Source organism: Pseudochaenichthys georgianus, chromosome 11 (assembly GCF_902827115.2).
Source record: "Pseudochaenichthys georgianus chromosome 11, fPseGeo1.2, whole genome shotgun sequence".
In the NCBI taxonomy this organism is placed as follows: Eukaryota; Metazoa; Chordata; class Actinopteri; order Perciformes; family Channichthyidae; genus Pseudochaenichthys; species Pseudochaenichthys georgianus.
The window spans coordinates 12,775,603-12,798,306 of record NC_047513.1 but is presented as its reverse complement, the minus strand read 5'-3'; the positions used below and the strand labels follow the sequence as shown (position 1 = coordinate 12,798,306).

At 39.1% G+C, this 22,704-nt stretch overlaps 3 protein-coding genes across 3 annotated transcripts in view; all 3 read right to left on the bottom strand.

Moving 5' to 3' along the window:
- The window catches only part of sdc2 (syndecan 2), a 55,229-nt gene extending 48,296 nt beyond the window's left edge, over nt 1-6,933 (bottom strand). The window contains exon 1 of the mRNA XM_034094509.2: nt 6,510-6,933. Coding sequence (XP_033950400.1) covers nt 6,510-6,569 — 60 coding nt within the window. The 5' untranslated portion in view covers nt 6,570-6,933. The remainder of the gene's footprint in view (nt 1-6,509) is intronic.
- A 3,346-nt stretch (nt 6,934-10,279) lies between these two features.
- LOC117455290 (protein phosphatase 1 regulatory subunit 36) lies at nt 10,280-18,107 on the bottom strand. Its single transcript, XM_034094730.2, is given in 12 exon segments — nt 10,280-10,795; nt 10,798-10,961; nt 12,507-12,707; nt 14,108-14,337; nt 15,168-15,210; nt 15,510-15,650; nt 15,879-15,977; nt 16,086-16,155; nt 16,557-16,693; nt 17,446-17,523; nt 17,629-17,681; nt 17,963-18,107. Coding segments are annotated over 12 exon segments (1,356 nt in total). The 5' UTR covers nt 17,993-18,107; the 3' UTR covers nt 10,280-10,685.
- A 607-nt stretch (nt 18,108-18,714) lies between these two features.
- LOC117455639 (probable thiopurine S-methyltransferase) lies at nt 18,715-22,048 on the bottom strand. The gene is made up of 9 exons (XM_034095210.2): nt 21,836-22,048; nt 20,896-21,021; nt 20,492-20,584; nt 20,190-20,322; nt 19,807-19,859; nt 19,647-19,721; nt 19,314-19,399; nt 19,201-19,245; nt 18,715-19,020 (listed from the first exon to the last, which is right to left on the bottom strand). Exons 2-9 carry the CDS (start codon nt 20,991-20,993, stop codon nt 18,902-18,904), a joined length of 702 nt encoding a protein of 233 aa, XP_033951101.1. The 5' UTR covers nt 20,994-21,021; nt 21,836-22,048; the 3' UTR covers nt 18,715-18,901.
- Nucleotides 22,049-22,704: the final 656 nt, after the last annotated feature.

Here is a 22,704-nt window from a genome sequence, read left to right as displayed (position 1 = left end):
TAAGAAAAAAACGTTGGGGGTATCTATCTACAGATAAATATTAAGCCTGACAAAGTACTTAACGTAATATATTGCTTTCCTGCAATGTTAACGCACTTATTTTAACTAATATTATACACATTAATTATACTCTTATGTATGTAGATAGAATAAGAAATGTGCAGAATATGACAGTTTAATGGTGGAGGTGTATACACACATATTGATAGTAGGGATGCCAGCGATTATTCGATTATTCGTTACAGTCTCCATAATCGAATATTATTTTTAAAAATCGATTTTATTTATATATTTTTTTTTTATTATTTATGTATTTTTTTTTTCTGGCTTAGTTTCAACCAAAATATATATAAATATATATATGCTAATAATAGTAATAGTATTAATAATTGTAAATGGCCATTGGTTACACCACCAGTTTGTTTTACTGTAAACTTGGAGGAAGCCTGCAGAGATGTTCACAAGTCTTTTTTTGCAAGTCCAAGTCAAGTCTCAAGTCTTTGGTCACGAGTCCAAGTCAAGTCTCAAGTCTTTGTGGGGTGAGACTTGATCAAGTCTCAAGTCTTTGGTCACAAGTCCAAGTCAAGTCTCAAGTCTCTAAAAAAATAAAAGTCTCATGTCTCTTCTGTTTGTAATAAGCCTTCTATTGTCTGCTGCTATCCAGTCTGTTAAGAATACTGCACGGCTATATCTAAGAAATTCAAAGCATTTACTGTGTTATTATACACTGGGTCTCTAATGACATCTTTTAAGTCTACTATTAATAAACATATTCCTCTATCCTCTCACTCAAAGTGATGGTCATGGTAACCTGATAAACCTGTAACATTAACGCTACGTGGTCAACAATAAACCTGTAACCTGCCTATAAACCCACAGATGTATGTATGTAACTATGTATTTTCTACGGTTAACGTTAGCCAGTAGATGGTGGCAGCGGAACGTAATGATTAACGTTACCGACCTTTTTTATGTCATGTCAAGAGTTGGATGTCAACGCCACTCAACGCAAACAAGTGCGACAAGAAAACATTCACTCATCTTTTCAAATATTCAGTTACAAAGCTAGTAGCAAGCTAAGTTAACATTACATAGCTGATGCTGAGCTAAACATGTTTGCTAACCGTCCATGCGTTAATGTGACTGACCTCTCCGGGTGAGTTTTCAAGTGCCTGATGAAATTTGACGTTGTTGCTTGATTTTGATATTGCAGACTTTGCAGTGTGCGCTCCTTTTGTTGGTGCCGCCGGCGTTTTGTTCGAAGTTTTTGTAGTTGAACCTAATTACAAGCGGTACAGCCGCAGGTGTGCCGCCGGTCGCCATTGTGTTACTACGAGGTAGTAACAGAGGCACGCACGTCTGCGTAATGAGCCCGGCTAAAATAACTGGATGGCCTACCTGCCTGTCAGCCTTCCATCTGGGCACAAACTTATCTCGTGCCCTCATTGGTCATGTGCGCGTTCGTGTGTGTTGGAGGAGGCGGGCTCTATAAGGAAGTAGCAGCCTCTAGCAGATTATCTCCGGTTGTGTATTTTTAAATTTTTTTGATTTTTTGATTTTGATATACTTTATTAATCCCCGTGGGGAAATTGTTTCTCTGCATTTGACCCATCCTAGTGTTAGGAGCAGTGGGCAGCCATTTTGAACAGCGCCCGGGGAGCAGTGTAGGGAACGGGAACGGTTGCTCAGGGACACCTCGGTAGCACTTGGTCTTGCCGGGACTTGAACTGGTGACCTTCCAATTGCCAAGCCAAGTCCCTATCGACTTCGCCACCACCGCCCCAAATTCTAGCGATCTCGAGCCGGTTTCTCTCAAATGTACCTACCCCACCTTTAATACGCCAAAAATAGAAAACACAATGATTGTTCACGAGTCCCAACACACGAGTCCAAGTCGAGTCTGAAGTCTTTTGGTCACGAGTCCAAGTCAAGTCTCAAGTCTCTGTGTGTGCGATTTAAGTGCGACTCGAGTCCCCATCTCTGGAAGCCTGCGTGCAGAGCAGACTGCTGCTGCAGCACGCAGTCTGCATAATAATCGATTATTATTCGCCAGGGCTGCCAAATAATCGATTTTGATCATGGTCAGTTTCTGGCAACCCTAATGCACTGTTGAGGAACCTGACCCAAGTTTTTCATTCATTGCATAACTACACCGTAGTTGTGTATATGATATGTCAATAAACCTTTAAAATCTTGAAATCTTGAAAGGGATGTGCAAAATAGCAATTATATACAGTCTTTAATTAACTATTAGTATAGAATAACGAGTAATGAATATACTTTATTACTCGTTTCCATTCATGTCAATTGCAGATACATGTTTAGTCTTCTCAAGCACCAACAATCAAATATCTCTCCTGATTGTTGGCACTTGACAATCACCTTACCTGAATTTTACTCAGGTGTAACTAAAGTCTGATTTAAGGGTTGTTTATATTTCACATCATTAATCAGAATCTGCAAAGTAACTCAAATAAATGTAGTGGAGTAAAAATACCAGGTTAACCTCTGAATTGTAGTGGAGTAGAATTACAAAGTAACAATGAGCTGTCATGTGGGTATATATTAATGCTGTGCATTATGGACACAAGCGATTTTCACCCATTTATTAATTATATGTTTTACATTTGATAACACCAATGTGTTTAATACTGGCAACTTCTAATTGTGGGGAAAACGTTCAGTAGAGACGTCCCATAGAACATTTTGCGAAACACAATAGCCAGCATGTGTAGTTCTGGGGGGGCGTTCGATTCCAGTTTTGGATAGTCTGGCGTGGTTTCGTTCCATTTCAAACAGCTGTTTGACGCTCAGCGTAACCTTGGCGCACTGCCACTCCAACATCCAATCCCAGAGTTCGAAGATTGATCACGGGGACTGTAGTCCTAAACGATAGCTGGGGATTATGGGTAGTGTAGTGTCTTCGGCCATCCTAAACTCAGAAATGTTGACAATTGCAATGATGCTCGAAATGTCCCTTATAGGCCTACGTCTGTTTCCGGTTATTTTTATTTTGAAATTCAGTTCCTGACGGACGCCAAAAAAGCCCGAGATTATGGAATTAAACCAATAAATAAAAGCAAGGATAATTGTGTGTTATTGGTAAGTAATAACAGTGTGTTATTTTGAAAAGAATAACAAATTAGAAGGAAAAAAAGATTTAAAAATACAGATTTCAGTATCCTGAGGCTCTGAGCCCCATTTATTTTCCTCACAGACGGCAACAAAAGTCCGAAATTATACGATTTAAAATAAAAGCAATAACTGTGGCTTGATATTGAGTAAGAACATGTTTTTATGAACCACACAGCTTCCGGTCTTCCACGACCCGACCGGAGAAAAAGACGTGCTGCAGCCTGCAGGCACGAAACACGTTACCAGTAGAAATACATTGCTTTTAAAATCGTGCTGTGCAACACGAAAAAAGGGGGAAATCGTGTTGGTGAACACGAATCAATAGATTACAAATCGTGTTGGTGAACACGAAATGCTACGAGACTGGGTTGCCCGAAGGGACGCACACCAGCGAGGAGGCACAAGTTGGTCCGCAGAGCAGGAAACTCTGTGCTCCTGTGTTTGTCCGCGGCGGATTTATTACAAAAAGAAACGAGAAAACACAGTTTATCCAAAACACAAGCATGCCCCTGCATGCTTGTGTTTTGGATAAACTGTCTGCAGTACGAGGAATTCTAGGGTAATGCAAAATAAAAGAGCATCATAAATATACAGCAGGAGAACAGCATCTGCTTCTATGTGGCACTACATCCTTTCATTTTTCAGCTCCGTTATGACCTCGACTTTTATTACATCCGTTATTTTTGTCAATTGTTTCCTTCCTTTTTATTACACACTACTCCCCTTTGTATTTTCTCCTCTTAGTTACAGAATGGTGGAGAAAATAGTGTAAAATGCGTTTTCCACCCACAGCAGACAAGCATTTGACTTATTCATTATATAGTACATTTAAAATGAAGTGCTGTAGATGAAGCATACTGCTTTTATCGGTGGAGAATAAAGAGGGAATTTGAACACTCCTCATTCAGGTTCAAGCCATAAAAAAGGTGATGGGTTGCGTTTAGCTCAGGAGAGGCAATAACATACTTTTAGGATTAATATAGCCAATCTGCGCAGAGGAAATAGAAGTGAGGGTTTTATAATGTTCTTGGTGTATCTAGGTTGAATGACGTGTGAATGTTTTAGCGATAGTCCATAACAAATGCCCATGAGAGAGAAAATAAACAGATCTTCCTTGGGTTGCCTTCAGAACTCCTTTGAACTTGAACAGAGACATTCCATGTCATGTTGAGTCCGTCTCCTCCATCCTCCCAGTTCCGCCACACTCCTGGTTTCCTCCACCACCCTGACACTAATTCCCTCCCTCTTCTGAAGTTATCCTTTAAATGTAGCATCAGAGAGCGAGACAGCACTCAGAGCCCCCTTGTAAATCACAGATGTAAAAGGGAGGTGAACAACACCCACGCTTCCCACCAGAACATGACACAGATTACAGACCACTACATCTGGTGAGTGGCGCACACCGAAACACGACGAGGTGGCCTGAGTGCATATTAGCCAAGCCAAACTGTTCCAAAACTTTTTGAGAAAGAAATGAATGGAAAATGTAACAAAAACAATGTGAGAGAAGAGAAGAAAGCACGCTGTTACAGTTCCACATTCACTTGGTTGACCTCATCTAATGAGAGATAGGATGATAACAACACACCCACATAGCTCGAGTGAATTTTGCTTCAACATGTGCCGAGACCTCACATGTTGCGTTACACTCAGAGCGTTACTGACCAAGCAAGCCAACACAAATAAAACTACTAGTCAGAAACATAAATGGTTTCCAGACAAAAGCACAACTGTTTTAGCCCAAAAATGATTGTGGGGGGGTGAAGAAATTGGTTTATCAGCGGTGAAATAATGTTTTCAAAAGCAACTAAGTCACACTGTGTGCCCCTGTGTGATGCAATGTGGTAATTAAAACACAGACAGATGTTCCCAAAACACGTTATCAACCACTTGTCAACACCAGAGCCAATATTGAGAATCAATGTCATGTGTCCCAGTGAGGCGTTCAGGGGACACAGATAGAAGGGAGGATCGTCGATCGTGTGTGTGTTTGATTTATCTTGTTTACAGTCAACTGAATCATGATAGTCAAGCATCCTGCCACATTTTTGTGATTAACTCATATTTTGTAAAAATATGTTGATTTATACTCTATGTAACCAAGAGAATAACTGTGTACATTGTACTGCAATCAAATGTAGTATTGCAATAAGTGCAACCTTGGTGAGACTTTGAATTGCCTTTGACACTGTCATAAAAGTACTGTACTTTCATATTTCCCATGTTATGGTCACTTTGTGCAAATTGGGCCATTGCATACACAGGGTCATTTTGGAATTGCTGTGTACAGAAAAACACATCCCTGGTGTGAATAACATGTAAAAGTGCACTCTGAGGGTCACCACATGCACAACAATGAGTCATTAAAACAAGTGTCTGAATCAGCTAATCAGCGGCTCTAACAGGGGCACTGCGCCAAGCGACAAGTCACAGCCCACAGAGAAACAACAGGAGGGGGCTATGATGACAGAGGCTGCACATGAAAGTGCCAAAATGTGTCATTCCAGCAGCCAGGCCAATTTTGCAGAGCCATGCACACACAGTGAGGAGCTCAACACTGACTTCAACCTGAAACTGGAACAAGGATGAAAGGTTTAAGTAAGCTGGTAGTAAAACATATTGGAAAGGACATGTGAGGATATTAGATCAGACAACCAGTTAATGCTTGCCACCAGAATGAAGACCTAAATACATAAGTTCATCTGTTTAGTAAGTGCCAATAATAATAATACATGCATTTCAGCAAGCATAGGAATCAAAAGCATAACAAATCACTACAATACTGCTCATATAAAGGAGCTCTGTGTTCCCTGACAGTCAGTGTGGTAATACTTTATTTGAGATGTCATGTAGTTCCTATGTGATATTTTCAAAGCCTCTCTATAACATATGTCTTAATAGTTATTACCTTATAGATGTGAAAGAGTGTTTTAGGCTACAGATAAAAGCATCCCTTTAAAGTTGTGCTCCATGTTTAACAAATACATATGCTGAACACCTACAGGGAAGCAGTGAGAGAATCACATTGACCTCTACAGACTGTACTTAAGCGTCATGCATATTTCAGTATCTAATATGCTTTAAGGAAAATTGCCAGGGCTCGTGCAAAGTAGCAGCAATAGGCCTGTCTGCTTGGATGTCAGACAGAGATTCAATGGAAACTTCTCGGGGAATTACGCATGCAGCGTTTTTCCTTTTTTAACCGCATAGTAAAGCAGTGCATTGCACACACGAGGAGTAGAAACATGTTACTGTTTCCATTGAACTGCTCGGGTTTTCTCAAACAAACTGCAAAATAAAAACAGCGAGTGGTCCGTAAAGTTGCCGTTCACCCCCACAGCTATCACCCCGTTTTTAAGTTCCAAAAAACTTACCCTTTCCACGGAGAGGAAGACGGTCAGCCCGAGAGTGAAAATTATCCAAACGTTCCTCATTATTCCTCTTTGTGAATTAAAACGCGTTGTTGCGAGTGAAATGTCAAATGTTTCCCCTCTGCTTCTTCTTCTTCTCCCTCTCGCTTTCCTTGCACCCTTCGCTCCAACTCCTGCCGCTTCTCTCTCTCAGGAGTGGATCCCACCGGATACGTGTTGCGTTTTGGTAATTCCTCCCCCCCTCTCTCTCCAGGCACTTATTTTTTCTCTCTCTTTTCTGTGTGTAAACCTGACAAAATATTTACAAATACGCACGGTTTCAATTGCAAAGTCCTCCCTGCGCCTTGTGTTTGGTGAAATCCGCACGAGGACGGTAGCTCGCTCTCCTCTCTCCTTCAGCGCTCACTCGAAATAACAAAAAGCACGAGCCCGACTCACGCGCTACTGAGTACGTGCGCTCTTTACGGCCATGTCACCGCGAGACAGAAAGAGAACTTGCGACAAGTAGCAAAAATAAAGCCTATCATTAAAACACTAGCATCTTGGCACTCATGACAGAGCAATTATGATGAGCTCAGGCTTGTATTCCGTTACAATAACTAAATACCTATACAAATGTAACCAGTAACCCAAGTATAACAACATAAAAGTATTGTAACCTGATTACTTTATGTTACTTTTGGATGTTGTCAAATGCAATGGCAATACATACATGCTGTTTTGGTTTAGCACATGACTTAACTAATTCGATAACTTGTAAAATGTGTAATATGTAATGTGTGATCATGTGCTTCGCAACATATCGTTCTTGTATTGTAAAAGTGTAATTGTGCTAGTAATCCACCTTGTTTGAACTATACCAGTAATCTGATTACGTCTTTTTTAAGAATCTGTAAAGGAAGACAGTTTCCTTTTTTGTATCCTTATTATCCCGTTACTCCCCACGCCTGGTTTTGCTGTAAATATATAGATTATCATTATCTATTGTCTTTTTTCTCTACTGGTGTGTTCGGATAACAGACTAATTGAGCCATTTATTTCTAAATCGAGATAACGATCTTTAATTGCACCCTAATGAGGATTCCATAATTTCACTCAGGCACTGCACTAAATTACAATCAAGTAGCCTATGTTTATTATGCAGCTGTGGAATTATTAACATATCTGATTAGTCACTCATTGGTGCTGTAGGCATGTCGTGAAATCTATGCACCACTCTGTATTCTCTTTTTATTAGAATAGAAAAGGTCCACTACATCTTGTTAGATATACCACATATATAATACATAGAGTTAAACTCCAAAGAGAGTTACATCAGCTTCAAGTCCCTTAAATGTCATAGTTCAGCCATGTATGGGCAAAGTCTCCCCCTGCTGGTATAGTGAACAACCTCCCCCCTTAATATACAGAATAACAAGTAATTCAAAAAGGTTTGCCTGAAATAGAGTTAGGTAACTGTAGTCCTTGTTGTTTACATTTTATTTTGCATCTCTAAACTGTGAAATGTATGATCAGAAACATGCAGAATTAGTTTAACCCTGAATAATCTCAAGAATCCACTTTTTAAAGCACGATGCACAAAACGTCTGTTCACCTAGAATAAAAGTGTATTTTTGTTCTACTGAATACACATTTACGAGCAAAATCTTCCACCTCACAGTGAAATCTCCTATAACTCAAATCCGCAGAAACATTTAAAAACCTCTAATCCCACCTGGAAACACTCTGCCCTTTGTGTACCCTACCCCCCCCCCCCCCCCCCCCCCCCCCCCCCCCCCCCGATCACAAGTACTGCCAAACAAAATTCCTAAGGCACCAACTTAGCCACACATATTACCGGTGAGTTCTGCAGATACAAGGTGACTTCCTCCAAAGCAACATATAGATGTGTGATACAGTAGTAAAGAGGTCATTGTAAATTGTTTCAGTGCTACCCTAAAATCTCACAATTACCCATAGTAATTTGGTCCTTACGAGAGCAAGTATACATTAAGACTGCTGAGCTTAACCACATGATATCCCATCCCTCACATGGTTTAACTAATTCCCCTTTAACACTCAGATGGAAAGAATTGTGAGTCACATTCTAATTAGAAAACTTTACCAATTAGTGCCACTGCTGGTTCTCTAATTTTTTCAAGAAAAGTAAAACTTTTTAAAGGAATTTGAAAGGTCTTTAATAATTCTAACAAGAATATTCTGTCTTCAATGATTCATTAATTGCAGCTTTGAATAATTAACTTGTTTCTACAGTTTTTTTATTTGAAATCTACCAAAAAGCCAGCCATTTTAATTATCTTAATGTTGAATTGTCCTTTTGTTGATTGTGATTTCCTCAGCTAGAAGGAATGCAATCAAGAGATAATGACACTGATTTTGTTCAGTTCCTGGAATATTAGAAACCCAGCATTTCAGTTTCAGGGATAGCACCATGGTTACAATTGGGGAAAACATTGCTCTTTTGAGAGTTTCCTGGAATGAAATCCTGTTGCATTTATTGAGACTAGAGCAGCGCATTTTCTTTGAGATCTTCACCGCTGATGAATGGAACCAATTCTGAAACGTTGACTTTAATTAAATGTATTATGTCAACAGATTTCCCATAACTGTATTAGGTTAGTTGAAAATAATAATATTACATTTAAATCAAAAGTATTAGGTTCAAATAGTATTGCTTTCAACTAACTTAATACAGTTATGGGTCATTTGTTGACATAATACATTTAATTAAGTCACTTTTCAGTTTTTTCAGAGTAGGGGCTACATAATATATGTAAAGGTAGTATGGCAAAAATGTGCTCATTCTCTTTTCGAGGAGATATAAATGAGCAGATAGATACTACTCTAACATGTGTTCTGAAGGTATGTAGCTCTAAGGTGAATGGATGCAGTGCTTAGCTTAGCATCAAAACTTAAAAAACAGAGAGAAAGCTAGCCTGTCCAAAGGTACTGTATCAACAATAGGTAACATCTATTAACAGCTAATATTACGCTCACTGTGATTGCACACATTATATCTTGTTTTAATAAAAAATGTGCACAATCTGAAGTGTAAAAGCAAATCATGTATTTATGAAGGATTGTGTAAAGGACCTTTGTTAGCACTGACCAGAAATGCTGGCCAACAAATATGCTCACACCAAGTCCCTCGTAAAACTGTGAATTGTTGTTTTACACCACATTTTGTACACAGATGAAACAAATGCGGTATGCGTAATAAAGTGGTAGCCTATGCATATTGCTTTAACTTTTGGAAAGACCCAGGATGGCTTTTTACAGCCTTTCTGCTAAACTAAGCTAACCGGCCGCATTCAGAAATGTAACTTGCAGACTTGTCAGTGTATCAGTATTCTCAGCAAAAAAATACTAATCAATTGAGCGTATTTTAAAGGAGTAAATTCATTTCTACCAGAAAGACTTGGACAAAACGGAGGACCGCTTTGATTAAAACCCGTGTAAACTTAAACCAACAGCACTTCAAATGTTTGAAACTAATTTAGGATATAACTTGTCACCCATCCCCCACCGTGATGCACAAGATTCCCAGGCTGCCTCCTCCTCCTTCTCCTCAGAGGGCTCAACTTTACTCCTAGTGTCCAGGATTACGTCGTCAATTAGGGCAAAGGCAAAGCCCCTTATGGTAACACGCCTGGGCTGATTGTAGTGTGCATGTGTGTGTGTCAGTAATGTAACTCCCTGTTGTGAGGAAGCACAAGGACAGACGAGACAGCGGAAGCCTTCAATGAAAAAAAAGTGAACACTGTTCTGGGTGACAAACTCTGTGTGAAAACTATATCATTTAATTTCCCAAGTACACATTATCCAACGTCAATAATGCATGCAATGTGCTTGACTTCCTTCATTTTCACACGTGAATTGAATATATTTCAGACTCTATAGACAGTGCAGACCTTCAACGTTTTTAAGGATTCCATTATATTTTATTCAACAGCACCTCCAGCTGGCAAATAAGAAACTGATTCAAATGCAGGTGCAAATATGGTGTGTGTGTGTGTGTGTGTAGTCCAGGGAGGTATTTCTGAAAATGAGCCACACACCTGCACAGCAGAAAGAAAACTTGAATCGTTCTCTTTTTCTGACCCCTGTGTGCTGGAGGATGTTTTGTTATACCAATACAAATGCACACTCAAAACATTCTGCCACTTTCACACATACACATCATTCAGTGTGGGAGTCCGTGCCTGAAACAGTAGCTGCAGAGCGTCTTGTGTGTGAGCGGGGGCTGCTGCCATATCTGACACGGCCTGTGGACTTGGCTTCCATGAGGATGACCTGCTACCTCCAACATGGACGCCAGGATGATCCTCACTGTTGTTACTAACATCACTCTCTGGTTCATGGCTGTAATCCTCATCTTTGTTGTTCTCTTGCTCTCCATAGGGTGTCAGAGTGCTGCGGCTGAACTGCATCAAGGGCTTGCCGAGAATCCCAAAGCTGATTTAAGAAAGAAAGTCATTTTCTGAAAGGTATAATGGCACAAAACACACATGAATTAAACGTAATATCAACACATGTGGAAAGTAATATTATATGAATAATTCCACTCTTTTGGTTGATTGATGATCTGCTTAGATGCCAATACAGATTCCCTTTACATATCAAATCTTAGATTATTTGGTTAAAAACCAGACAAAGCGTTCTTTAACACACTATGACCCCAGGGAGCGCTGAATAGAGTCATGGGGAGTGGGTTTCCCGGCACCTAATCACAAAAGGGTTTAGTTTCTCTCTCATATTAGTTCCCAATTTCTAAGAAGTTGAAACAAAACAGGCAGGAGAAAGGGAATACTTTCAATGCAATCACAGCTCATTACAGCTATGTCCTTTAAACTAATCATTACTATCCAAATACATCTATATCTACATTTACACAGTAATGAGACCCTTTAATGCAACAAGGGTTACTGTAGTTCTTCACAAACGGCAGCTTTATGAACATGTACAGTAAGTGTATGTTTTTGAGGTTTTTAGCCACACATACATGGTTAAAGGTATGAAATATTAAAACTGTGGGTACCCTTTAAAGCAATCAAGTGGCTGGGGAAAACAGTGAAGCACATAGTAGGGTAAAACACAGATCCTTATTTTATGAGTTTTGTTGACCACACCAGAAGTGCCAAGTATTTGACACCAATAGCATCCACATGTGGCTCTTAGTCTGCCACATACTTATGACTAAGTATTGGCTAACAAGTTAGCCACAAGCACTTGAGAAGCTAATAGCTCATCAGTGGTATCCATTAGTTGTTTTTGGAATATTTCTCGGCCCCTTGTGGTCATTTATGTATCAGACATCATAGTCAGAGATGGCAAAAGTACACACATCCTTTACTCAAGTAGAAGTACAGATACTCGTTTTTAAAAATACTCTGGTAAAAGTAGAAGTACTGACTACACTTCTTTACTCAAGTAAAAGTAAAGAAGTATGGGCTTCAAAATGTACTTCAGTAAAAAGTACCCATAACTACCATCTGTTTTAAATAGTACCTGACCTCCCTTTATATTAATAGAACAATGATGTCATTGTTAGCTAATGAATGTTTCCATGCTGAACAACGGCAACATGACAACGTTTCCATTGGTCGCTCTTCTTTAGAGACGACCAGGAAGTGATGGATACACGGATCGTGTTCAAATCAATAGGCACGCAATGACTCTAAAGAATAATGATCATGCCACCAAATGCAGATTAAAACTAAAGTAACAAACAAAGTTGTGAAAATGTAAGAAGTAGAAAGTACAGGTATTTGTGTTCAAAATGTAAGAAGTAAAAGTAAAAAGTCGTCACAAAAATAAGTAGTGGAGTAAAGTACTGATACCACAAAAATGTACTTAAGTACAGTAACAAAGTATTTGTACTCCACTACTTCCCACCTCTGATCATAGTACATATAACAATAACTGTTGCTTTACAAATATCCTTGATCAACCGACACACATCACATCCTGTGTAACATATTGGGTGATCTTTTACACCACCTGAGAGTTACCAGCTGCTGGTTGAGCTCCTCCATCAGGACCTTAGTGTCACAGGGGCCGGCCTGCAGCGGGCTCTGTCCCCCGGCCTGGTTGCCGAGGAACAGATGGGGGGAGAGCTCTTTGGGCGAGGGCAGCAGAGACATCATCAGTGGGGATCGCTGATTAACTATACTGCTGAGGGAGGGACGTCTCTGAGGCATTCTGGGGGGGGAAGTCAGATCAAGAATATATAAATACTCAATGGAAACATGCATAATGTGAACAAGATATATTCAGAAAACTTCTTCAACACCATTAAAAAGCAACTAAAGATCCATCTGTATAGTAGTTCATTTACACCCAGCCAGCTGTATAAGCATTTTAAAAAGAAGAAACTCTCCATGTATTCCATTGTGTCATACATACCCTTAGTACTCATGGTTAAGCAAATATCCAAGACTAAACAACCAGGAAAGCTATAATGGGAGCCACATTCTCAAAATCCAGGTGCAAACACAAAACATATATAGTGTAATGTTTTTTTTAGACCATATTTTTTTTATTTCTGCAACATAGCTGGAAGCATTGCTGATTCTGCTCCAAAATCCTTTGTGTACAGCCACCCTCAGGGTGAGAGCGAGCTTCAAACGTCAGATTGTTTGGTCTCGACCTGACAGCAGGAGAGAGCTCTGACAGCTTACACTGCTGTCAATCTGGTTTCAGAAACAGCAGCAACATAAAACAGGCTGTCAGACCTTCCCTCCTATCGGACAAAGCTTACATCAATCATCATGTTCCAGCTGGAGGTTTTGACATGACATCCATCAGACAAAGACAACTTCACTGCCTGAGCCATGAAGTTATCTAATCCATGAAATGTTGAATGTCTGCTGGACTGGTTACACAAATTGGTGATTAGACAATACATTATATTCGTTATCACATCTACTATATATATATTTATATCAACAATGGATGACATGTTTACTTCTACAGTATATGAATATCAGAACCAGAATCATAATCTGAATACTTGAATTATCCTGGGGGAAATCAGGATCATTACAGTGTCTCCAGTTTAAAATCAAAGATAAATAAATATAAAATACAAATATTATTATAAATAAATTGAATAAAATATGAAATGCAATAACAAAGATTAGACGAATAAATAATAAATACAATTATTTGTATTAACATAAAGTAAATGAATACAATATGAAATGCAATACAAATATTATTTATATATAAATATATGTATATATATATTTACAAACATAAGAAGTTAAGAAGTTGAAGTAAAATGTTTAATAAAATGTGCAGTTAAATTAGAAGTGTGCACATTGTACTAAAATATGAAACATGTATACTACAATAACTATGATGTAATACTATAAGTAAAAGGCATGCTGTCACTCTCCAGTCGCCTTCAGCTCTACAGAGCTTCATATCTTTGTTTAGCTTATTGATCTGGTTCTCAGGGCTGAAACTCTGTTGCTTCACCACTCTCATCAGTAATGTTATTGGCAGCAGCAGGCAGGAGTTGTCAGCAACAGAAAAGCCATAAAACCCCACCGTGTGCCACCTTTCCTTGACTCAACCTTCCCGTGGCTTTAACACACCTGTGCTTAAATGAGCTATTCCATTCCGTCTCCTCGGGGTCAGCTGCTCCCGTCTTCACTGAACCATTAACAGCAGTGAAGGTCGTCCCTGAGTCCCCATCAGTCCTGTTTCTCACTGCCATGTTAAAGGTGTCAGAGTACAGAAGACGCCCCACCTCCTCTTGGATGTCCCTCAGGTCCTTCCTGCCAAACGTCACCCAGGCTGCATAACAGAAGAAGCTGTACAAGCACTAAAAACAAAGGGGGAGGGGAAGAGAGGGGGAAAGATGAGGAGTTCTACACTCAAATAAATGTAGTCCTTAACCCAATAGTTAGACAATCAGGCCATTTCAACGGCCTTTTTTCGCCACGTATAAGATGGTATTTTAAAAAGGTCACAACAGATTTTCTGCCTGAAAAAGGGGTCACATACAGAGCAGGCATTAAGCTGTTGGCTGCTGGTGTTTGTTTGATATGTCCCTCCCTGTCCACCCACCTGGCTACAGTAGAGAGCCTGTCAAAGCAAAGCACCTGTGTTGAGTCAACATCTCCTCCCACTAACTAATTCATTAAGGCTAGCAGGCAGAACCGGCACTCAATGTCTGTCTGTTCTGCTCACTGCCGTCTGTATTCACAGATGGTGAGCCGGCCTTCACGCTCTCGAGCTGAAGGCTTCATTTATTTCCCTGCACACATGAGGCAATACAGTTTCAGATGTTTTTTGGGGAAGAGATTTCAGGTCAGTTACAAGTCAGATTTATCCTGGCATTACGTTTTAATTTTTTTATTTGAGGGGTTGGAAATGGATTAATTCCAGTTTCATATTTCCCTCTTTAACTGAGCAATTCAGCATTAATACCTTTATTGATATCGATACACATATTTTAAACATTTATCGTTACATATCATACCCTGTGCATATTTTTACTTTAACTTCTTAGGTTAATATCAATATTTTATTTTATTCAATTCTAAAATGGAGCAACCCCCCTGGGATACAAATAAAGTATTGTATCCATCTATTGAGATTCTGATTCATTTCGTACATTTCCTGCGCATTGTTGGATTCTTATGCACTTACCGCATGCAGCAGCCAGTCTGTGCTGTTTGATAACATCCGGCCCCTGCAGAAACACAGCAGAGCTTGGTATGTTGTGGTGAGCTGTGATTGTTTCACTTTTGTTGTGGTTGATATGATGTTCTGGGGGCACTGGGTCTCATATCTGGTTTCACATTTTTTGTTTTGCATGATTATGTGACTATATTTTATATTTTTGCAATTTATAAAAGCAGCAATGCAACATCAGACCGGTAGCTTTAGCAGAGCTTCTCAGTTTCCTTCGGCTATGCATTGGTACCCAGAAGGTGTCAATACAACCGAGTGAAAACATTGCAATGGGAATAGTTACAAACAAATACTCACTTTTGATATGCTGTGTGTTGATGCCGTTCCATCTCCAGGTCCATCATTAGGCTGAAGTAGCAGACAGCCAGCTTCTTTTGTGCCATTTCCTTTTTGGCAAAAGCCTCTGCCATCGTCTTGTGCTCTGTGATGAGGTCTACACTGGCAGATTGTTGAGAAAGGGAGTGAGGGTGTAAACATTCAGGACAGATACAAAAGAAAATTGAAAATATATATAAAGAAAGATAGCTCACAGGCACTGGTTGATAAAGAAAGGAAAAACACACATATACAGACTGGTAAGACAAACATTACAATACAGGCAATAAACACCAGTCATAGGACACATGATGGCAATGTAAGAAATAGACCATTTATTGTCACACGTACGCCATTGAAGATTTGGGCGTATCCTCCAGAGACTTGTGTTCAAAGAAACAGGACAGGTAAAGGAGAAGGGCAGGCAGGACGTCATCAAGAGCTTTACACCTAGGACACAGACAAGCAAATAGTATTGGTGAACAACTGATCTTGAAATGTGAAACAATGGAAACTATGCGCATGTAAAAAGAATCATCATGTCTTTGTATTCCTTACTTTAATACAGCCATGAAGCTGAATGGAATTGGAAGCAAGTAATTCTCCTGTAGCAAACTCACAGCCACCTCTGCAACACAGAGACTTTGTCAGCAAAGGGTTAAAGGTCATCCAGCATGCAATGAGAATACAAATATGTCTCTCTTTGGCAAAAATAAAACCTTCATAGAGCAAAGTTAGGTATAGTTTTGTATTTGATATTAAGATAAATAATTAATGTTTAACTTGATTTGGGAAATAACAAATGTATGAGCCAATCTAGAAAATAATGTATAGTCTACCCCAAAACGTCAATGTTCTTTGAGTGTCACTGTTGGGATAAAAGCACAAGCTCTGACAGAAATGGAGCACGTAATCTAATGCCAAAATGCATCAGTTCAGCAAATTACCAATGCTTAACATGACAGAAGCGTAGCCGACCCAAGTCATACAGTATTATTGTCAGGACTTCAACAACATATTGAAACTTGCGTTTAACATCATCAGTTGTAATGCAGTCTCCTCGCCGCCTCATCACAGAGGACCTGTAGGCATGCAGATGAGCAGGGCGCAGGCTCTTTCTAATGCTCTGGCGCCCTCTATGGTTCAACGTGCAGATCTCAGCCAGCCTGAGCAATAGGAAATATTAGCAGTGATGAACATGTGCAGGTTTGACTGTGAAAAAAGTCCATTGCAAAATATTGTATGCACTTACAAAAACGATTGGTTATTATAAGGCTACATTTATTTTGCTTTTCGAACCACTATAAACAGTTATATAACGTAGACAAAGACTTTAATTTATAAAGAAAAACGTCTGAAAGCTGCTTGTTGTAGACCAGGGTTGTTGAAACTACGGCCCTCGGGGCCAACTTCGGCCCTTCGTCAACTTGTAATTTATGCTGGTCTTATATTTTGATTCTTAAATGAAAAAAATGTATATTACATGGTATTCATGTAAGCCCAATTTTCAAATAAATCCAACCAATTAAAGTTGAACACATTTTCGAACACAACTTAATTATAAAAAAGCCAGATAACTTATTTGCATAACAAGCTTATAAAAAGTAATCTGAGGCTTCTATTTTAAGGGATGAGCAGCCAACACTTTTTGCAACAGAATGAAAATAATTCTAAATAAATCTGTGATGTAGGCTGTTTTTCTTTTTCTTTCACCATGTTCAATTATTATTATTTATAATATATTTGATTGATTTTGCTAACTAATAACTTAACTTGTCGCTTTGGATAAAAGCGTCAGCTAAATGCAATGTAATGTAATGTAATAATGTAACTTATGAGGCAATGCCTCACCTGTAGTGAGTGGCCCAGCCCATAATATGTTTCTGTATGTGGCCCCTTGTTGTAATGTAGACCTTACCACTCTGCTCGCTGTTGAAGCTCTTTGAAATTGACATTAGTTTGCCTCCTTTTTCTCAAAACACACTCCTCTGCTGGACTAGAACAAAAAGAGAGAGATGTGCACGAGACAGTTTAACGACGTCTCGTGACTGTTAGCAGGTGCATGCTACTGTAGCTGGTAATCAGGCCCAGCTGCGCTCACCTGACAAACTCCACTGTTCGACTTTCATCCCTCCACACCCAACGTCCTGAGGGCTGAAAGGTATTTCCCAAAAGTCAGACAGCACTTTAAATGTGCCACTTTAATATGAATTGTAAATATTGGCTATTAACATTACTACAATAAGATACTTGGACATGTTAGACGGTTAACGTGAAATAAAAGCGCTGCACAAACACCGGTAGGTAGTAGGCTAGGTTAGCCAGTTGTTAACAGTTGTCTGAAAACTTGTAAAGTGTCGTGTCTTACGTTCTGCTTTTGTCTCACAACGTTTGTAAAACTGTTGAAGTGTGTCCATCTCAATGCGGCTACTTACGTGTTGTAGCTCCTCGGAATGTTTCGACATTGTTGAGTCCAAAACTTTTTACAAGTTAGCTAGCATTCCTTCCTTTTAGCGTTTGCTAATGTTAGGAGCACTGTTTCCAGGCAACGACCAATAGTGGAAGAGGCTGCATCCCGACGTAGTGATACATGTTATTACGTCAATATATAACCTTAAAACAAATGCTCAACATCAGCTTGATACTAAATGACTTTGATTCATTTTACAAGTTGCTTACATTTTCCTCTGCAGTATATGACACATTAGTTCTGTCTTGGGGAAATCGCAGCTGTAACGCATGGTCGAAAAACAATAGAATTTCCTATAGCCTATGTGATTAGCATTGCCTTTTTTGTACACTTTTCAGCACTCTAAGATCCCAATTAACACTTACTAGGATTTATCACACTTTAATTCATCTTTTGTCTGCACCTGCAATGAAATATGTGAGACTGATAACTCTTGATTAAAACAAAGATTGTCTTGTCACATTATGTATTATTAACCTGCTTTTGAATTAGAAACTACATCATATCAACAACAGGATATTTTCCAACCAACCACATTTATTCTTAATATGTAAAACCCTGTGCAGTTCAATCTGTGACCCCATCCCCATCAACCTTTTATCCTTGCTTTGACTGTAGTTACATTCATAGCTTTTATAAAACGTCCTATTTTTAACTGTTAATATAGTCAATAATACACAACAGCTGCCCAACTGGTTTAAATAAAGCCACAACATCTAGTCATAACATACGTTTTATTTAATCAGGCATTCAAAATATTCTCTTGACATGATATTTCTTTGAAGATTTGTTCCCCCACCAGCATTGCATGTTACTATTAAAAAGATGTGTAAGCATTACAAAAAAATAACAGTTTTTGCATTTAAATGCCTAAGATCTGCTTTTCTAAGCTCTCTAAACTTGTTTAAATGCTCTTTGGAGTGATAAGATGTACACGTTCATCGAGATAGTCCAGCCCCCAGCCTCGCTGTCTGTCTGTCAGAGAATCAAAAGACTCCAGCAGTTCCACGTCACAGCTTTTCCCTGAAGAAAAGAAAAGCACTGTTAAAAGCTGCAAATAAATGTTGGCCCCAAAGTCTAACATGTAACACATTTAAGTACCACTTTTGACTGCACCCCTTTTCATTTCCTAATTTATTTGGTGCCTCATTGATAGTTAATGATAGTACAGAAACGCACTCGATTGTTCTTAGTAATACTCACCAAACAGGCTGTTCACTTGGTCGTCAGGCACCAAAAAGGGAGGACCTAAAAGACAAACACAGTCACAAATATATCTTATTTTTCACCAAACTCACCAAAATCTGGACATTTACCTTCATACAATTCAGGATTGTACAACATCGTATCCAAAAGGTATCTGCAGTCTTTGGCCATAAGAGAAATGATGAGTGCAGCATACCTGTGTTATTGTGAGAGAGAATAAAGTCAGACAACATTGAGCATGTGAAGTTTTATTCCAAATTGGACCAAACTATGTTTTCTATAATAAACTACCTGAGGTCTTATAGCATCTGTTATAGAATTATGTAAATGATACAGTGCTTTTAATGGGTTTCAAATGTAAAAGGTCACAAGCTGTCACATTTTTCAAATAAACAAAATGTTTTTTGAATAAAACCAATCTGATGTGTTTTTCCTCATCTTACTTTTCTCTGTCTCTTGGGTTGATGGCCACTAGAGATCCCCTGTCCCAAATGACCCCAAAATGACCCCCAATGGTGCTGTACAAAGGAAAAGAAAATGTGTTTTAAAAATTCACCCGTACAAATAATTGAACATCTTCAAATGTAATAAACACACGCTAACCTGGAGAAGTTGTACAGGTCAGATTGATACAGGGAGATATTTCTCTCTGAGCCCTGTGGAACAAAGACAAAGGGGGGTTATCAATGTTGTCAATTTGTGTAACGACAAAATCCTACTTTTGGGTCCAATATCTTGATTTATACTGGTACATAAGGTTATGATTTTTATTATTTTTTGTCAAAGTTTTGTCGTTACAAAGTGCAGACTTTTGTCAACTATTCTTATTTCCCATGCAACAATAATGCACATTTTACCAAAATAAAAGAAGACCTGGTTAATTATGAAGTCTGTTTATCCCCTGAATAGGATCCTCGTGTTTGCAGATCTGGAATTAAATCCATTCTTCTCTTACAATGTGTCAAAGAAATGTATTGATACCCTACCTTGAAAACCTTTGCTCCAGGTAGGGCAGGGACAGGCTCCTCACTGTAGGTCATATTGTTGTCCTCAAAGAACTGTTTTATAGCCTTTTCAGATATCTCCACCCCAACCACCGAGTGGCCCATGTCTGCTAGCCTGAGATTTAAACAGTAGAAGGAATTCAGGGGCATGCTGAGCTAAATGTTTTCACTATAGGGTGGATATACATTTTTAATAGGAACTGCCTTTTTATTTTAAGCAGAAATGAAAACTGAAAACACCAACTGCAATTGTTCGAACTGGATAAAGTACATTTGTTTCATACCACTTCATATCTACAGCTTTCCCACAGAGAGGGAAGAAGAAGCGAACTCCAGTTCGTCCTGCAAGAACTTTATCAATGTGGCTCTCCAGCATCCTGTCAGAAGATACACAACAGCTGTTAACAGCCAAACACAAGCCATTCCTGCATACGTTGTTTTTAAATAGTTACATCAACACTTGCATTTAACTACTAAACCCTATAAAAAACATCCAAACATTTAAAAGAGAAACATGTAATCAATGTTGATAGACCTTATGTGCTCCTGTACAAAGCATTTTTCTGGGATCACCGAAGGGAAATTGTGCATTTACAGTAAATGTCATTTTGTACCAACACATAAGCGTTTCAAAAACGTGTGTTTTCCCTTATCCCACCAAAAAGACAGATCAAAGTGTGGCCTTTACTTGTGTACATGAGGCTGATGGAAACCAATTCTGTCCTCCTGCCAGCGCTCCTCCCATTCTCCGAGTGCCATGACCCGATCCGCCTGCTGTGCCAGCATGATGCTTACGTGTGACAGACCACAAGTACTACATGGAGCCGAGAGAAAGCAAAGAATGGAGAGAACAACATTCATATGTGGCTGGAGACAGGGGTGAGGCTTGCCTAAAGCCAGTTGAGTAGCACTTGAAATGTTTTTGCTCTATGAAACCTGATGTACTTATAGGATTCTGTTTTCTTCAAGTTTGTATTTTGTTGGTCGAACACACTTATTGTAAGTCGCTTTGGATAAAAGCGTCAGCTAAATGCAATGTAATGTAATGTGAGTGTCCAACATTCATAGTCATATGTTCTTGCACATAAACACAAACAAAACAGGAATGGAAGTGAAAAAACGAGGCTTCTGAGCAGTTAACAAGCTTGCAGGGTAATACAAGTCTGACCCTTCTGGTAAAGGACAGTAGTATCAGCTGTAGTCAGAGCAGTTGGTTAAAGGTCATATGGCCTATTGTAGAGGTATATGTTCTCTATAATGTGCAAACATATTGCAAAAGTGTTGACTTTCATCTTTTAGCCTGCCTAATGAGATCTCAAAAATGAATTGGTGAAGCTTCTTGTGATATAATAATTTGTATCAGTTACGTGACTATTCAAACTGACGTCACGGGTATCTTACCAAACATCTTGCATTACAGAAGTCATTCCTAATGTAAATAAATGAGAGTTGAATACTTTGGAACGATGAGTTAAATCAATCCAATATGATCGATTATGAACAGAAGCGATATAATTATAATACTTAACAATGTCATGCTTGTCCTCGCTTACCTAGCAGCAGCCTGAAATAAACAAACATTAGTTTTAAAGAGGAATCTGAATCCCGCTTGTTTGCGAAGAGCATACCTTTCCTTAATGAAGACAGATAATACTTGCTCAGCACCACACCAGCGACTGCATTGATCTTGTAACAGATACAATCAATACACGGTTATCTTTGTGTGTATATATTTCCTGAGCAAAGTATGTCAGGTGATCTTTGTCTCACTGCTCGTCGACAACCGTTGCGAAAGTGGCAGGATAGTTATGAAAACATTTCCTGACAGGCGGATTTTAATAGCAAAATCTATCCGGTTTCACTTCTGGTTTGGGAGGAGCTTTATGCTGCATTCAGGTACAGGGGAAATATTGGATATAATAGTATTCCGTATGAAAACATTACCTCACTTTTAAATGTTTGCCCCAGGGCATATCAATATTGTTTATGATCACAATAATCAAGAGGAACAATAATTAGTTTCTGCTGAATATACAGTTGCAAGAAAAAGTATGTGAACCCTTTGTATTCTCCACACATAGCGTTGTGTGTTCCTTCCAAACAACTCAACTTTGGTTTCATCTGTCCACAGAATATGTTGCCAGTAGTGCTGTGGAACATCCAGGTGCTCTTTTGCAAACTTCAAACGTGCAGCAATGTTTTTTCTGGACAGCAGTGGCTTCCTCCGTAGTGTCCTCCCATGAACTCCATTCTTGTTCAGTGTTTTACGTATCGTAGATTCGTCAACAGAGATGTTAGCATGATGTGCCAGAGATTTCTTTAAGTCTCTAGCTGACACTCTAGGATTCTTCGTCACCTCATTGAGCATTCTGCGCTGTGCTCTTGCAGTCATCTTTACAGGACGGCCACTCCTAGGGAGAGTAGCAACAGTGCTGAACCTTCTCCATTTATAGACAACTTGTCTCACCGTGGACTGATGAACATCAAGGCTTTCAGA

Coding starts and splice junctions, on each gene's coding strand:
- LOC117455639 (XM_034095210.2), bottom strand. CDS start 20,993: ATGCTGGCACAGCAGGCGGATCGGGTCATGGCACTCGGAGAATGGGAG. Junction 19,400..19,646: donor AACCCAAGAGACAGAGAAAA/GTAAGATGAGGA, acceptor ACAATAACACAG/GTATGCTGCACTCATCATTT. Junction 19,021..19,200: donor CCAAGTGAACAGCCTGTTTG/GTGAGTATTACT, acceptor TCTTTTCTTCAG/GGAAAAGCTGTGACGTGGAA.